The sequence below is a fragment of the Leuresthes tenuis genome, unplaced genomic scaffold (assembly GCF_036924035.1).
Source record: "Leuresthes tenuis unplaced genomic scaffold, fLeuTen1.0.hap1 SCAF_8, whole genome shotgun sequence".
NCBI classification, from domain to species: Eukaryota; Metazoa; Chordata; class Actinopteri; order Atheriniformes; family Atherinopsidae; genus Leuresthes; species Leuresthes tenuis.
In genome coordinates, this window is record NW_027325362.1 from 8434462 (window position 1) to 8453420 (window position 18959).

At 38.3% G+C, this 18959-nt stretch overlaps 1 protein-coding gene across 1 annotated transcript in view; it reads right to left on the reverse strand.

The window, feature by feature from the left end:
- The window catches only part of LOC140312844 (inactive phospholipase D5-like), a 56914-nt gene that overhangs the window by 15401 nt on the left and 22554 nt on the right, over positions 1-18959 (reverse strand). Inside the window, exon 2 of the mRNA XM_072390686.1 lies at positions 8711-8847. Coding sequence (XP_072246787.1) covers positions 8711-8847 — 137 coding nt within the window. The remainder of the gene's footprint in view (positions 1-8710; positions 8848-18959) is intronic.

Below are 18959 nucleotides of genomic sequence, written 5' to 3' on the forward strand. Positions count from 1 at the left end.
TTGAACACATAGTGCTACACATGTATTTAACATGACATTATTCAAGTTACAGAAAAAACTATATTCTTGTTATCAGTGCACACATAATTAAGATGTCATCATGATTGAATGGATAATTACATTTTCTTGTTGATCACATGACGATTTAGTGAATCTCTAAATAAAGTTTAAGCTTGTTTCTTGACAGTTATTTATCACAAGCAGTCAAATTAGAATTGGGAGTTTGATCTCAATTTAGACTCATCAAATACCACCACTGTGAGTAGCCCCGGGTGTCACATTGCAACTAACAAGGTACCCTGGTAGTATATTGTTTATGTGAAATAAGTAATAAATTAGAGTCTAATTCTAATCTTTTATCAGTTTTATTAGTTTTGCTCTTTTAACCTAGCCTGGGAAGCAGAGGAAGTTAAGCATAAAAAAACAACCATATTTCTTACGCAAGTGTTTGACTTTGCATGTGAAAGCATAAATATCGTCATTAGAAGGTATTTGTGAAACTCTCTGAATATCTGCACAACCTGCAGACTTGATATGTGGTGTATATTAATGGTTTACTTCCTTCTGTAAAAGTTCTTTATGTGTATGTGTGGAAAATGTCTTACAAGTGGTTCCTACTGTAAATAGAATAATTAGGCCTGATGTGGTGCCCACAGTTGTCGGTGTGGACTCTTATGCAGACTGTGTTGCCTGTTCATAAAGCAGACTTGCAGACCTTGTAGGTCAATCTGTATGTTGCTGTAGTGTTTGGTGTCACTATCAAATCCTGCTTAGGCATAAGAGACATGAGTGTTTCCCACAAAAGGTTATTTGACCCTCTGTTCAGCAGACCAAGCACAAGACTTTCACACAGTGTGAGTCTCTAACTTTGTGTCCATAGTGATCAATAACCTTTTGTGTTACTGCACATTACATATGTGCTTCTTTTTCTCTTTTCTCTTTCCCTTAGCAGGTATCCCTGTCCCGATGTTGCTGTGTTTATGCCTCTGTCCTGTCCTCTCACCCTTCAACTGGTCCAGGTAGATGGCCACCCTTCCTGAGTTTGGTTCTACTTCAGGTCTATTTCTGTTAAAAGGGAGTTCTTCCTCTCCACTGTCACCTGCTAACCCATGCATGCTCAGGATGGGGGAATGAATTGAAGGGAAGATTTGATGCAATGTTTCCTTAGCTAGACTACTTTTTATCATTAGGCATGATATGAATAAAGTTATAATTAACTGGACCTAACTGGATTAAGATGAATAGGATTCAGTTGCGTTATGACTGGATAAGACTTGAACTTGTTTAGATTATCTTTAAATAACCTAACATGACTTTTTACACAGAGTACATCTACTATATCTGTGTCATTTGATTGTCCCTCTCAGCCAGCCAATAAAACCTAATTTTGCTTGAATGTTGGTGCGGATATGATTAAACTTCTTCATGCTGCAGTATTCATACTGTGTGTGCATTGTGTTATGTAGCTAACAAAGCTTTCAGCATGACCAGTTCTCCTATTTGTTCTTTGCTTATGGTCAAGTCTTTTATTTCCCTGTGCCTCCTCTGCTCCCGTCTGTCACTTTATTTGTCTTTCTCTTTCAGCCTCAGTTTATGTTTTTCTCTTGTACATTTCACTTGGTTTTGCTGGCTGCTTTTTCATCTTCTTTAGCTTCAGATTCCTGTTTTGCAAATGCTCTATTTATATATTTATTTATGTTTCCTTGTTATATCTTGGAAAATGTCATCCTGCTTCCTTTAGTTTTTGCATTACTTAGCTTTTGGGTTTAATCTGAATCTTGTCTTGAATTTTAGAAATAATTTTTCATTTTGACACTAAAGTTTTATTCTACAACATGCCTGTCTGCCTTCTTTGACCCACATCTATTATTATGTAAAGACTTGAATTTTTTACCGCTCTAAGAACAGTCAGAGCACTGAGTCAGCTAAAGCGTGACACCTCAGGGTCAAACCAGGGCTTGACTCAAGGGCATACTGGTGTGCTGCAGGTGATAATGTGGTGGAATCCCACTGGGGGGCCAGTTCTCTGCTCACAGCTTGTCAAAGTATTCCTGGATTAAGTAAAGACAAGTCAGACTTTGGAAAGTGGCCAGGGGTCAAACCGTTGGGCTAATACTCTCTGTGATCATACTATGCAAATATCTTCTCATTGATTTGACAGTCAACATGTTTAACGAGACAAAGTTTGGAGGAATCACAAGAAAGTGTGGACTGATATATTGCTTTGGGTGTTGTTTCAGGGATTTTGTTTCCATCTGTCTAAGCAGAGCTTAGTCAATAAAGAGTAAAAGCACATAGAAACCAATATCCAGAGTTGTGATGAAATTATTGAGTGATCATGACATCCGGCCATTCTTTCCTCGAAATGGACAGAAAAACCAAGACAGCTCCAGTGAACAACTCAGAAAGAGAACAAGGATAGATAGAAAACAGATTGAAGAAGAGGAGAGTGTAATCTTATTGCAAGGGGAATCCACACTGTCTGCTGTAATGGCTTAGAGATATGATAAATAGTGATTCTGACAGGCTCACACAGCCAGACAGGCTTTAGTATTAAAATTGGAGAAAGCAGGAAGACAGCGGATGTTTATTCCTGCAGAGGATTTGTTGATTTATGCACTCTGTGTTGTCCATGCCTGTTTTCCTCATTTGTAACCTATCTGCACATTCAAGAGTGTGATTCAGCCACAGCAGCCAATAAACCAGCTGTGTAAACTTTATGTGCATACATGAGGCAGTCAAACAAAAAAAGAGAAAGTGTGACTCTGGCGATGACTGATAACAGATTCCCAGCTTCAGTGAGCACAGTTGGGTCATTTAAATCTGTTCTCTTAAAATCATGCTGTTCATTAGAACATATTTCATCACATTACAGAGCTGTCAGGACTGATGCGTTTTACATATCAAACGCCTAGTAAACAACATAAAAATCACTACAGCATGTTAATGTTACATATATAATGATGGCAAATGACACCTTGTGCCTCTGAAACACACATCAAGTACCAGCATGGGATCACGCTGGAAATCAAAGTGTACCTGAGTCAGCTCCTGGCATCTAATATTAATTATTTGCCCTCTCATGAGCTGCCCCGAGCTCTGGCTGTGCAACAGTGAGGACATTAATACAGGTATCACAGGAGCTGCTGGTGCTCTGTCTGTCTCACTGTATACTCTCCTTTTAGTTTAATCAGGGAGGAAAAGGCTGTTGTCACAGCAAACACGCAAATATGTAATGTCAGTCTGTTATCTATTCAGTATTTCTTTTTAAATGACTCTTTGTGTCTTTGCGTTTATGCAAATGAATTGGACAGCTTTCAAGCATTTGATTGGGTTGTTCCATGTCGACCAACTGACTCTCATTAATACTCTCTGACATGTGAAGCATTAGTTATTAAAACCAGTAAAAGTATGGCTTCTGGTTTAAAATTCTGGTTGCTCTGATTTTGGAAATGAGGAATTCTGTTTGGTTTCATTAACTTTGCTTCTTGCGTGGATTTTCTCTCTAAATTCTGGCAGACGTGGCTTGTTTGATGTTGTGCAAAGATTTGTTTTATGTCTGATATTGTACATGTGGTGTGTTGTCTGTGCCTGAGCTCTTGAATGAGCACCAGCAGAAACTTTTTATGTTTAAACTTAGTCTGATCTGGATTAGAATACGTTTTCATTAAATGAACACTGCATCTCTGAAGTAAGTTGTATTACATGGATTAAAACTTACTAAATAGTAAAACCAACTAATGCAACTGATCAAAATCCAGCCCTAAAACTCTAATCTTTCTCATATGATGTATATCACATAATTTGTGAAGATATCTTTCTGGGAAAATTCTGTTGTTGGTGTTCTTTTTATATATATCTACATTAATTATGTTAGGATCATTTAACCAACACAATCATACACAGTGTAAAAAACAACAACAACAAAAAAAAGAACACGAAGCCAAAGGACCTGATAAGTGAATGATTACAAGGAGCTACAAGCATCCCAGACTGTACCTGAATGTGTCCACACAGGATACATTGTTAGCACCAGGTATGTCTTTTATATTTTAACTACTACATGAGAGATAAAATTGAGTTACATAAGCTATTGGAAGTTGATGTCACGACATCTGTGTCTGTCTTTCTTTACAAAAGTGCATCTCATTGCACTATTCTAAAGATAGCTGGTGAAGAGAAATTTAAATAACTAATGAAAAGAGAGCAAATGCTGTTGAGCAAAACTTTTTTACATTTTAAAGCACTAAATCCTGTAACTAAATCTGTCAATGTGTTACCCTCTGTAGTGTAGTGTAAGAAAGCATGTTTACACTGACAAATATTTTGAGTCTTGGGGCAGTCGACTGCACTCAGATTTTGGGGATGAGTCTAATCTGGCTCTCCGAGCATCATCTGTGCTTCTCCACAAAGTTATCATCTGTCTGTCACCAGGCAATTATCCATACACATAAGGGATGCATCAGACGGGTATTTAGATACGATTGGACAAGAGGGTATAAACTACTAGCATTTTGTTTTAATAACAAGGAACCCTGAGAGAGTTCATGTTTTATCACAGACATTGATAAAAATCTTCATCAGAGGGGAAAGTATGTATTGATGAAATTATATGAAATTTTCTATGCTGCAACAAAGCTCTGGCTGCTGATTCCTGTTTAATCAAACATGCAGGCAAAAACAGATCAAGTGAGAAACTACAGACAACCAGCAGAAGTAATTCTAACATTACAACAGCAGAAAAGCTGCTGAGTCATTACACGTGTTGCTACAGGTTTTAGAAAACATTTTTAATAGAGAAAACACAGTAGTGGCCACAAAGCAGGGGAGACTGGGTCCTTGTATTTAAAATCAAAATTAAGTAAGTTAACAATTAGTCACAGCATGAACACTGAGAAATGTCACAAAAGGGCCCTACTCACATTTACTATAATGAAGTACTACAAGTACCCTCAGGCATTTAGGGTGTGCGAGCATGAGCAAGCCTATGTGCACCTCCATTATTGATGAGTTATGCTCACAGTAATATATCACCTTTTCTATTTTGCAGCAAACAAGCTTCAAGCGAAATGTTTTTGTAGTAATTAGATACACACATAGTAGTTCTTTCAAATGATGCATAATGCTGAACTAATTCCATCATTAATCATGTCAACAACAGTGCTTACATGGAAATCTGACAGTAAACATTTCTGAAATTGCTTTGGATTTAATACTTTAACTGTAAAAACTCCTGTCATCCCAGACAGAGAGTCAATAACAGCAGATTAATCTATTCACCATCTTCCTCTCCCACCATCTGGCTCACCCTCCCCAGCCTCATATTCATCACTCAGTGTACCCCCCAGCTTCAGAGTCCTTCAGAGGAGTCCCATTCAGCTTTAAAAGTCAGGATTACTCTTTCAGCCTTAAGTTCTATGAAAGTATGTTAATAGCTAATTTCAGGAAGATGAGGGAAAGAGTATAAGGACACAGACATACACGGAGAGAGAGGGGGAAGTAATCCAAGGCTGAATGTTAAATTAACGATAAGAGTCTAATAGTGAGGAACCAGTAGGAAGGGTAAGGAAGGAAAAAAGGTATTGCTGTATCAGCTCAACGCCTGCTGATCAGCTACTTTCACTCTGGACCATCAGGACATACTGCAGTGGTTTTTTCGATTTTTCCTTCTTGGGACTTTCATTCTTAGAATTTTGCATAGACTGTAGAATTTTGCCAAAGTGTGGTTTAAAGAAACTTTCAGAACAGCGAGGTAATCATTTTAGGACAGAGGAGGAGACTGTAGGATTGGGACAAAGGAACACAGATCCATTCTTTTTTATTGGTGTAGCTGTACCTGGTGTACCTGTATAATCTTTTGATTAACTGGAGAGTTATGTCTCTATAAAGTTCAGTACTGATACTGAACTGATAAAGTGATGATACAGTTAACACTGGTAGCTGTTACAATGGCTGACAAACTTAAGTTCAAACTGCATACGGGACAAAGATAAGATCTATTCAGTACAGCAAGCTGTGTGACAAGATTTGTAGAAACATAAAAACTGTGACAATAAAAAGAGCAGCAGCATCTGCTCTTTTTCATGTTTTATTTTCAGTTTGTCCTTAGACGTCCCTGACCCAAGCCAAGTCCTCCAACTCCTCCGAGGCGACACCAAGTTGTTCCCATGCCAGCCAAGAGATATAATCTCTTCAAGGGTTCTGGCACTCCTCCAGGTGAGACATGTCCAAAGCACCTCCCTTGGGGGGCATCCAGAAGGCATCCTGACCAGGACCACCTCATCTGGATTTTGTTTTATTTGGATGAGCAGTGATTCTACTCTGAGCCCCTGCCTCCTAACCCTATCCCTAAAGTTGCGGAGCTCGTGAAACTTGTATTCGCAATCTCTCTTTTTCTGTCACTACCCACAGCTCATGACCATAGTTAAGGGCTGGAATGAAGACTCACTGGAAAATCAACACCTTCTCCTTATTATTCAGCTCTCTGTTCACCAGAACAGACAGATACAATATCCACATCACTGCAGACGCTGCCCCAGAGGGGGCAAACCTGGAGTGGGAAATTCACCCTTTTCCAACTGAGGATCATGACCGTGGACTTGGAGGAGCTAATTCTTATTTCAGCTCTATCACACTCAACTGCAAACCCAGTGTCTGCTGGTGGTCTCAGCTCAATGAAGCTAATAGGATTACAAAATCTCCAAAAATCAAAGAAACAAATCAAAGCCGACTGAACTAGAAACCTTCCGTCCATCGGCTGCACCTGTATTATCTGTTTATCTGCCAGACTCTTCTCTCTAGCACCTCAGCATAGACTTTCACAGGGAGTCTGGGAAGTTTGATCTCCCTTTTACATGGAACACACCCTCTTATCAATGATTTTTAGTCTGAGATAGCACAACCCTGGTCAGTGAATCAAGAAGCACTGTCCCAGACCTCCATGCAATGTTGCACATGTATGTCAAATAAGACAGCCCAGTAACATCCAGGGCCTTTAGGAACTCAGGGCAGATCTCAACCATTCATGGGGCTTTGCCGCCACAGGTTCTTTAACTACTTAGGCAACTTTAGTCTCAGTGACTGATGAGTCCTCCTCAAACTCCTCTGCCTATGCTTCCACAGTCAGGCTGATACGTATTCTTTCTACAGCTGGACTATATCCCCTGTTATGGTCAGCAGCATCCCCACTGTAAACAGCATCGTTTCCCCCGCCTGAGGCATCTGATGATTTGCCAGAGCCTCACCAAACTTCTCCTCCCACACACAAGTTTTTGCCTTGGAAACTGCACGACCCACATTTTGCTTGTTTTTCTGTCAGCTGTCTCCGGCGTCACACAAGCTAACCAGGCTTTCAAGGGGTTTTCAACCATGACAAGCACCAAACACCTTATGGCTGGGGGCTGGCGGCCTGGAACACAGCCAGTTCGTACTAAATGTCCCCTGCCTCCCTTGGAATGTGAGAGAAGTTCTCCGTTAGAGATGGGAGCTGAATTTCTCTTGGACTGGGGCCTCTATCAAATGCCTGAAACCCAGAAAACTTCATTATGACATTTGTTTGAGTGAAATTTGATTTGAGAGAGAGAAGGCTCTGTAAACTGGAACACTTTTAATCTCTCTTTTTAGACATAACATATATGACAATATTGGCCTCATCAATATGTTTAAGTGACAGCCTTCTGTCATTCAGGAAGAAGTTACTGTTGTGCAAATGTTCTACATGGATTCATACATAGATTCACACAACATGAAAGGAGAGCCATACTAGACACATATTTACCATGCATGCATTACACCAAGACAGGCATAACACCAAACATTAGATATTACTTTAACAACTGTTCTGTGGCTGTGAGAAACATTAAGGAGGAGAACAGGAGCAACTGAAAATGCTGAAAAGGATGTTTTGGCACTCGTGGCCTTAGTTGGAAAGTTTCTTGACAGGAAATAGGACAGAGAACGAGAGAGAGGGGAAGGACAGGAGTTTTTTTACACTTACAGTAACTAACCTTGTTATCATATTCAGAAAAACTTTGCCCTTTATTTACTTACTTACCTGGGAATACTGTATTCGCTGTCACCTCTATGATGTCAGATCTGGGAGAAGGAGAAGTGGCAGTCGCAACATGAGCGAAATTGCTGTAGTTAGTATTTTTTCAAGTATTTTTTCCCCTCCTCTTCGTTTGGCTCAAATGTTGTATTGAAATAACACGGCAGCTAATGATAGTTGGAAAATCCAAAGATCAAAGTTTGAACAGCTCTATTTATTTAAAGTAGCAGTTTGATGCCTCTGGAAAGCAGATCATAGCTTAACTTAGAAGTGTGAGCCTATTTGTTAATGTCAGTGCATACAGTTGAGACTTATATCCTGCTTAAAGTGATACATGAATTTTACTGACATTCACCAAGTTTGATTGTTGTCCTGGGCTTTTTAAAGGAGACCTGACCCCAACACGTTCAACTGCCGTGAGATTAATGAATGATTAAAAGGGGCAAAGCCTTTTTCTTGTACATTCAGTTGACTTTTCAATTTGTTAAAAAAGTATTTGTTTGGAGGGTGTTAATAACAGTTCATAGAAAAAAAGAAAATCAAAACAAAACAGATCAAACAAGAAAATTGGAATTTGTGCAGTTATTTGTGATAACGTATCTGAAGAAAAGAAGTTTTGGAAACTACTGACACTTATTGTGTTTGTGATGCTGCAGTTCTCACCTGCAGTTCTTGCTACAGTTCTCTTCTGTGATCCCATCCTCGTCTTCACCCCAGATATCCACAGCTGAGAAAATCAACGCCACCAGCACAGCAAAGCAGCACACCAAGGCAAAGATCACAATGCACTTTTGCTGAGACTGCAAGAAAGAGAAAGAAAACAACTTAGATTACAAAGGAGTATTTTCTGCTCCTCAACACTACTGTAAAAACAAAGCCAAAGTTCCCCAACCTTGGCCCCCATTAGTTGGCTGGCCGACAGAACTGATTTAGTGCTCAGCTCAGCAGGTCATGACATGATGGAGGAGAGTTTAACACAGACATGTAGGTTCATGTATGACCTTGCAAGTTCAGACCGACATATAAACATGACGCAGGATGGAGAGGGGCTGGAAGAGAGAAGACAAAAGTAGAGCGCAATGAGAAAGATGGAGGAGAAAGAAAGCAATAGTGAAAGCAAAGTGATCCAACACAAATTTTAGCTTTGCTGTTATTTCTAACCATGAACACAACATGTTTTGTCTAATTTCAAATGATCCCATATGGATGAGGAGGGAGCAGGGGTCATCATGTTCTGTAAGGTCAGAGAGGACGCAAGGAGACAGAGTTCCAGATGTTACCTCTCATATCAAGTATAATGTATGATATATTAACTTATTTAACATATCTAACTATTGCATGTATAATCAAAATCATATTTGTGAGAACACTGAAAAGTATGCTCAAGATGCTAAACAGCAATTATTATAATTGTGATGATGTTTTGTACAGAAAAACAAACACAACACAGAAAAAATAAAACAAAACAACAACAGGCCACTTCAGTTATAAAATAAAATATTTTATTTCAGAATTGTATTTTTCCTTGTATGTTAATCTGCTCTATACTAAAATAGCCATACCCTTGGTGACCAGTTACATGAAAGAAAATGATATATTTAGATATCAAACGAGACCTTTACAAAAAGGAACCCTATCCATTATTGTTGACAGGAGGTACAAAAGTGCTCATATTTCTTGCTAAGATTGTGTCCAAGGGGAATTGTGGACCTTTTGGAGTACCTGGTGGCAAACACAGAACATAATGGTGCAACGTTCTCTGTAGCACAATATAACATATCTACAGGACAATACCAAGGATACAAATTACTGGAGTAGAAATGTGAAGCAGATATTATGCATTCAGAACAGTTTAAAACTAAGAAGTCAAGTCAAGCCAAAACACTTGACTGGCTACATTCACACCACCAGTCACATTATTTCAATTCCCATTAAATACACATCACATTTGATGGTTCACAAGCATAATGACAGATGTCTTGCAGCTAAGTGCTCACTGAAACAACATAATATGCACTGGATACCTTTTTGCACGTGTCATTTGTGTCAACAACGACAACAGAAAACATATCTGAGAGACCACTCTAAAGATAAGATTGAGACACAAATTCTTCAAAAAATGGTAGTTATAGCAGCAAATTTACTTCTTAACAGTAGAGAATAGCAAATATTTGTCCAGGTACATCAGAAAGGTTTGAAACAGACAACAAAAGTTACAGCAGTTGCTTGCAGTGTTGTAGTAGCGCTGCAGGTTTATGACGACATTAATCAGTGCATGCATATAAGCAAAAAGCTAAATGGAATCGAATATGAGAGTCCTCACTCACGTTGCATTGCCATGTATCAGATATACATCCAATCCACGAACACATACTGAGGTAACAAAATCAGACTTAGAATTTGAATTGATAATCAGATTTCTGTAGCCACACAGTCCTGAAAAAATCAGGGTCACATCAACGCAAATAATTGGATATGAGCTACTTCAGCCTGGTGATGTGAATATAATCTAAGAAAACTTTAATTCTTTCTCAATTGCCAACACATGGCTCATATTCTTCAAACAAAAACATTAAAAGAAACTTGCAAAAGCAAATGCTGCATTCAGAAGACTGTTATGCCCTCTCAAATTTTAATTTTGTCTCGAAATGCCACAAACACCATCAAATGAATGAGATTTATGGGAACCAATGGACACAGTGGACAACAGAAAACTTTATGATAAGTGTGAAACAGTCTAATATTATAACTTTCAGTGTTCTCCCTGACCAAACAGTGTAGAAAGTATCACCTGCTTAAAGGATCCAATCCTGATATGCTTCTGTTGCTACGTATATTATTTTGTGCAGATTGAGGAGCTTCAGGTGTTTGCCCATAGGAAAAAGAGTCAGCGTCATGATTGATGGTTTCAGTTTAGGATCCCGAAAAGCTGTGTTTTCAAGGTGAACACACACGATTTTCTGATTAAATGATTGATTTTATTGAATAAATGATTATAGACTATTGTTTGATTTTTATTTCACTTTCATCATGTATCATATCTAGGTGTTGTAGTATTGTGGCCTCGGGGTGCTCTCACTTGAGAGCTGATGATGCACAGTAGATTTGATCCAGTTACTGGGAAACGCCCCAAGTATTTGTGAAACAATAACAAATGTATCCTGATCCCTTTTAAATCTGCCAGAAGAGCCAAAACAAATTATCCATAACCACAGCAGATCATTAGCACAGTCAGCTAAACTCATTATCCTCAGAGACGGCTCTCATATCATACACAATGACCTCTATGAATAACAAACACAAAGCTTCGGTTCTTTTAGTGTGTGTATTGTAGCTACAAAGATTAATGTCCATGAGCTCTCATATGGGAATTGAATTAATCTAGAAAGCAGCCAGTGGAGTGTTCCCAGTGAGCTAAAGAGAAAGTTGCAGGGAGGTTGAAGAGAGCTTGAAGCTCACAAGCTCACATAAACCATTTCTTTGAGCTGATGTCTGACAGGGGAATAGCACCGGTGGGTGGATTTGCTCAACCAAGTCTCAATCCTCTGTGTCTCAAGCTTTCTGCAAGGTTGTCACTTGAAGGTTTAAAGTGAATGACCTACCAACCATAAGGCAGCTGGTTCACATCCACAAACCTGATTGGAAAAATGAAGGTCACAAGAAAAAAAAAGTCTCATCTATGCCATTGCACTCAAAAGAGTCACACACTCAAAGGTTATATGGAGGTTAAATCAAAACTGTCAATCATCAGCCAGACTACAAACCAGACAATACAGCAAGAAAGCAATTATATGTGAAGGTCCACTTGTAGGAGAACTACATGCCTCTAATATTTCCAATGTTTGTTAGCCGGTGCTTTCGCATCTGGTTGGAGACGTTTGTGCAGAACAGCAAAGATATGAAGAGGTCAGACTCTAAGAGTACACAAGGGATGATGTTAACTGACACTGCAACACAGTTATGGATCAACACTTCTTCAATTACAGGAAGTAGTCTGCAACACGATGACTGCTTTGAAATAAGAAAGAAATAAAGTGGAGAACAGCGGATTTGTCTCAATATAGGGAGAATTTTACAAAAAAAGAGCATCATTTAATATCTGGCCTGTCTGTGTCATGTACTTATAATGTTATATTTATAGTTTTTAAAAAAAATGTATGTGCCCCTAAAACTTCTGTTGCTCCCAGTACAATGGAGGTCAAGAAAAGTTTGATTGTGATTGTCAAAGCATTAAAATGAAAAGGTTACTGGAAAACCTCAGTATTGTCTCTTTTAGAAAAAATCTTTTCAGACCTGAGAGTTGATAATTTTCTGTTTGTTAGAGTTTTACTGCAAACAACGTTGTCTCAAATAGATGCATGAAATTACCACAAATCCCTCAAGAGTAGCATTAAAACATTTGCAGTGGAAAGTTACAGCTGATTCTTTCCTTTGTTGAGCTTAAGAAGCTTAAAGAAAAAGGAAGGTCAACACAGTTTTTGAAGGCAAATGAGGATTGTTGTGGAGCAGCATAAGTGCAAGACTTTGAACCAATAGATGACAATTGGATTCTTGTCTGGGACCATTATCCATCATTCTGTTGCCATGAAACCATTGTCTCTTGGGCTATTGTGACTTTCGTTTTCAGTTGCTGTTTGGCTTAGTTTAGGCAACAAAATCACTTAGTTACATCAAGAAAAAGATGTTTTTTTTGCAGAAGAGTTTTTAATTTGTTGCAGTAGATGATGAGCATAAATCTCCATCCTTTTCACAGAGTCTGTAGAGTCATCACCACCAATTAAAAAAGGATATTGGTAACAATAACAACAAATGTCATCTCAGGGCACTTCAAAAGTACAGCCCAATTCAAACCAATCGTAATCAAATTGATTGTAAAACAATAACAATCCAACCATGTCAAAATAATTAAAATTCTAATTAGGCCAAGTTGCTTAGCTAAGGAAACCAAAAGAATATATAGAAATTTCTCTTTAAATCAATCACCTGTCCTGAACATGCACAAGGCGACGGTAGAAAGAAGGAACATCCCTTTAACAGTTAGAAACCTCCAAGAAATATGGCATTAAATCCTACTGCACTCTACTCCAACAAACACAAAAGCCAGATGTCAGAGGCGGTGAGCAAGTTTGCAATCCAGAGGGAAAGCGGGGAAAGATGATGTAGGAGGAGCCTGCCGGTTTCCATAATCATGACACTAATTATAAGCCCTTTCATTCCTCCACTATGTAATGCAGAAGTAAGAAGTGATGGTTATTTCATACAATACTGTAACACCAAGCTGGATGCAGATAATTCACTGAGAGGTTTATACATAGAGCCACAGAGTCTCTGTTGGATTTGCACCAGCTTTCGAAGCTGAGAGCAGCACAAACAAGAATGTGTCACTACTACAGGTAGAGATAAAAAATGTAGACAATTATCTAAAAATATAAGCAACAAACATATTGCATTGTATTTTTATTTTTGCCTGTCTACATTCCACAAAATCTGCATTTCTTTTTGTAATTTTGGTGAATTGTCTTTTAAATCACAGATACTGATTAAAAGATTATTGATAGTAAAACACTGCTGCCTGCTGTAGCCTTCCCATATGTTTCAATTTAATCTGAGCACTGACTGATTCTCAGTATCATCTCTAAAGTACTAGTGGAGAGTTTTTGGTGGTTTGAAGTTACATCCTGTTTTGGTGGCATGCTAAAGAAAATTACAATCTTCTGCCAAAGGCACAGAGAGCCTTAACTGACATGCAAAATTAAAAGGGTCATAAATAATATGATTTAGTGAAATTGCTTGCTAGCTGTTTTTAAAAAGCTCCCCAGAGTCCATAAAAAAAGATGTGCAAGGTGGATGGCACAGTGCCAGACGCATCCCAGCACAGTGTTTCTGTCTCCCTGCTTGTCATTTTCTTTGCACACAAACACACACAGACAGAGGTGAAGGCCAGAGCAAAGAAGGTGGATGTTTATATTCTTATATCAGAGGCTGCAGTAAAAATATGCTGTTGCCACTGCAACTCTGCCAAATCTGCTCCTTGCTATCTGTTCAAGGTTGAAATCATTCTACTGACCAACAGATGAAAATGAAAAATCTGCTTTATAGTGTTTTGAAAAGAAACCCTCTTCTTATGTATAATTTAGCTTTGTAGAATGTTGCTAAATATAGTTTTGAAGAAAAGCAGAACATCAAAAACATTACAGTGAACCGACAATGAAGATGATGCAGAAGCCGTAAAAAAAAAACCATGGCTTTGGAGGCTCATTAAAGGAAATCTTGAAGAGCGCCTACAGAGAAGCAGAATGAGTTTCTCCACAGCACAGTTAGAGAAAAGTGTCAGTGCCCCAATTATCATCACCTAAGTGGATGACACAGACAAATTACAAAACCCCACCAGCACAATAGGATCCCGGGTGAACAATCAACAACATATCCTGGTTTGACTTATTCAGTGAGGGTCCCAACAAGCATGGAGTCCAGGAGAGTTTTGTTGTTTGAATTTCCATTGACAAATGTACCTTTTTAGCTGTTAAAATAAAATTTATTTAGGGAAGTCTTGAGTCCTGAGTTCACACTCTAAGACTTTAATTGATGACACATTCTTCTAAATTCGTCAGCTAGACTGTTAACGTAAATCAGTTCAAGAAAGAGTGTCTGTTAAATGTTAATGTGTAATTTATTGTTTCACTGTATCATTTTTAGACCGTAAGTGATAACAAATGCCGGTCACTTAACAGATAAATCAAGTTTAAGAAAGAATGAGCAGAGACAAAAATCACAAGAACAAAGCATTAAATTGAGAAAATAAAAGAAAATAACACAAATTAATACATCCAGACTTTCAGAAAACTCTATAGGTGGGTGCAACATTGCCAGATTCAGAGTGAATGTCATGGAAGTGCATCTCCTCCTTTGTACTGTAACTTAATTGTGTCTATGCACTGTATTGTGGTCCTGCAGCACAGCACTGATTTTCACACTTTCACACTTCAGCTCATTAACTTTGTTTAATCTTGGCTGGACTTTAGACTGCAGTCAAAATGCGGAAAAGTTTCTGTCTCCAGGAACCTAAGTTCCTTGCGAAAAGTCCCAAGGACTTAAAAGTATTGGGTATTTTTGGTCAAAATATGGCTTTCGTTGCATATTGACAGTTTAATATGCTTAGTACAACCATAATAACCTAAATTACCTCGAAGATGGGGAGAGATCAGTTTACAAACGTCATTGTAATCTGTCTATGAAGAGGAAACACAGGAAACAAACACAAGCTCTGAGGGTTCATAACGTACCAGAAGATCTGAGATGTACTTTGGACCCAAACAATTTACAGCTTCAAAGGTCAACTGTAGTATTCTAAAATCAACACTTTGATAGACAAGAACGGACTGATATGATCAACTTCTCCGTTCTTAGTTAGGACTTGAGCAGCAGTGTTCTGATTCAGCTGCAGCTTTTAGGCAGAACTGTCACAAAAATCAAGTCAACTATCATAATTGCATGGAGTAGCTTTTCTAAATCACTCATCACATCACATTAGTTTTTTAATCCTTGAAATATTCCTCAGGTGATTGTAGGCTGACTTCATAACTGACTTGATATGGCTGTTGAAGCTCAGCTCTGACTCCAGAATAACGCCCAGATTTCTGGTTTGGTTTGTGGTATCTAACATTACAGACTGAAGCTGAACACAGATTTTTAACCGTTCCTCCTTGGCTCCAAAAATTGTTTAATTTAAGGAATTGGGCTCAACATATCTTGTTATCCCATTAATCTTGCTGGTGTCTGTAGATCGCCAGTTTCTGTGCGGATTCTAGGCAATATATTTACGCTCTTTTTTATCTCTTCAATCACCCTTTCTCTCTGTTGTCTCCACATCACCTCATCCAGCCAGTGTTTATATTAATTTGTGATGTGCAAACTGTCAAAAGTGACAAAACTAATAAAACACAGCAAAAACACAGTTTACCTCATCCTGAAAACAAAAGCAGATGTTTCACACAGCTGCTGCTTTACAGCTTATGACATGGTGATAGTATACACACAATATATCAACATGTGCATCAGTTGTAATCACAGATTTGTATGGGGTTTAGTCAGTTCAAGATTCCTGAGTCGGCTTCGTTTTTTTTTTTTTAACATATCCTCACCTTGCTTCACCTTACTGTGAACTGCTGAGAATTGTTGTACATTTCTGATGTTATCATGACGACTGAGTCAGAAACACAGGAGCTTGAACTGTAGTGTTGTAATACAGTGAAAGAGACATCAGAAGACATCTGAAGTAAATAAAAGGGACTCTACTCCTCACAAAACCTCTGGTTAGTTTCATGTATTTTTTACATGGGTGCTGTACCAGACTGCGCTTTATATGGAGATATTTCTGTTTAGCTGTCTCACTTTTGCCACATTTCTCCTCACTGTCAACTATCACATGCAGGGACATTCTTCCAAAAAAAAAAATCTATAAAACAAGACAAACCCATCAGTAAATTACAAAAACATTACTGATTATTTAATATTTCAGTTTTAGACACACTGTAGATTATGTTCGTCTGACCATGAATAACTTCACAAGATGTTTTGATTTACGGTCCATTATCAGATTTCACCTCTTTATTTCAAGTGTGTATAAGTGTTTTTTCTTCATTTCGTGTGCTTTGTTTAAAGAAACGATCAGTAATGGGTAATTGTTGCTGATTATTACAGATGTGTTGTTTGTAAAGCCTGCTGTCACCTATTAGGTTTTCTTCTTTTCAATTGTTTTGTGGAATTGTTTGTAGAAACTTGAAAATTAGTAAGTGATGTGCCACAAATATCTGCTCAATATTTCTGAAGTCTGATCATTTAATGATCCAAACCTGGTATTTTAGGTGGTAAAGACAGTTCATTAACAGCCGTCCCTGTATGGCTTAAAGTGTAAGAAACTGTCACTCACAGTGAGAACAAGCTGCACAAGATCGTAAAGGCGGGTTTGTCTGTCTGAATTCACTGTCACATGCTAGTAGGACGCGTTTATGAGCAGCAAGGGAGGAGCCTATCACTTAAATGCAGGGGAAAAAGCATCAGCTCAAAGCATTGTTCTGTCTAAGAGCTTAACATTTATTGTGTTTTCAATTTTTGATGAGATGACGATACCATAGGAAAAATTAGTTATAGCAATCCACTACTGTTTCATGTAGAGCCTGTAATGCAAATAATTTACCAGAGATACCAACTTTATCCTACTATTTAAGTTTATGTTGTGGCTTGTGATCAATACAATTTATTACTATGTGTTTATGAGCCATTGGTCAAGGTGGTTAATTACACTGCTTTTGACAATCAAGTGGAGCAGGAATATGCAGTTTAATGATGACCAAACTTTGACTGCTCAGAAAACCCCAGACGTAACTGTGCAGATGCAGACTACACTGTATTTATATTCAATAGGGTTGATTTGCCTAAATTATGTGGTGCATGCTGGGTGTCAATTTGATCTGAAATCTCTAATGTGTTTGATCTTAATATTTCTCTGTCTCACACCAACAAACTGCAAAACAACTAAACTAGGTAGGAGTTGATACTCTAACACCACTGCCGTGTGAGTTTAGGATTTACTTTTAGGAGCACCTCCAGCTAGTCGGTGTGCCATTCAAGAGGTTGTGGATCCTTGTGTGTATTCATGTATAGTAGATTTTGAATGCCAGGGGTGCAGAATGACTGACAGTAAGGGAGCAATATCTGACAGCATGCTGTCACGCTCTTCAAGTGAGTGCTGACGATGCAAGTGTCTTGATCCCTTGAGCAAAATGCGGAGACTGCAGCTCATTTCAGAAAAATGTCTGGTTGCTCTCTCTAACAAGGCCTCTTCAGCAATCTGTGTGTTGATATAAGCAAGGTTTCATAGAGTTATTCTAGTCATTATACAATGTTTACTGTTTGACTTTGTCTGTGTCCTGTCTCCTCTATTTCTGTTTCTGTTTTGTCTTCTCAGTATACTCACTCCACCTTTACTCTTTCATTTATCAGACAGAAAAAAAAGAGTTTATTTTCCAAGAAACAAGTTAATGTATGTTTCTGTGAGGTTTAAGTCCTATATCAGTGACAACTTCACAGGAGGATTTATGCATCTACTGCAACAGCCAGAAGCTGGTCAGTTTAGCATAAAGCCAGGGAGTGGAGGAAGCAGTTTATCTGATTCTGTCTAAAGGTAACAAAAGCCAAAGACCAAAGTATAGAAAATAACAATTTATAAATTTACTAGGATTTATGTGCTACAATCAATTGACTCTTTCTTTTAATCAGTGCAAATTTAAACTTGGTTTAGTCATATGGCAAACTCCAGTTTTCATCAAATATCCAATCAAAGTGACAGTTGTCACCATTTAATGTTGGATTCATGGTGTAAGCATGCTAAGTTGCACTTCTTCCAGTGGAGGCTCCAAAAGGCTACCAACTCTTCGTCGGTATTTATGTTTGCTCGACAAAAGTACAAAGAAAATGTATTTGTTCTTTCTCTCTGTTCTCATTGCCAAATTAAATTCTCTGGCTGAAGCAATAATCCATTCACACATCTATGAACCACAAGCGATTCTCCTCAGAAATAGAACTGAATGATTTGATGTTTGATTTGAAGGTGTTCTTCTTGGACGGGTGTCACAAGTGTCCTAAGTCTTTTTCACAGTCTGTGATCAAGGTGACACAAGTCTTTTACTGCAGGCTGTAGGGACATGATGTTATGATAACGGTTCCCTGGAAATACATCAAATCCCAGGGAAAGGATGAGGAAAGGATGTTCAAAGACTTAAACTTTGATCAGTAAATGTTCAAAGTGAAAGTGTTTACATCTTTAAGGGAGATACAAGTTCCAGATAAAATAGTATGAAAAAGACAAGAGATGTTGCTGATGTTGCTCAGTTTGCATTTCAAAGGCGGTATA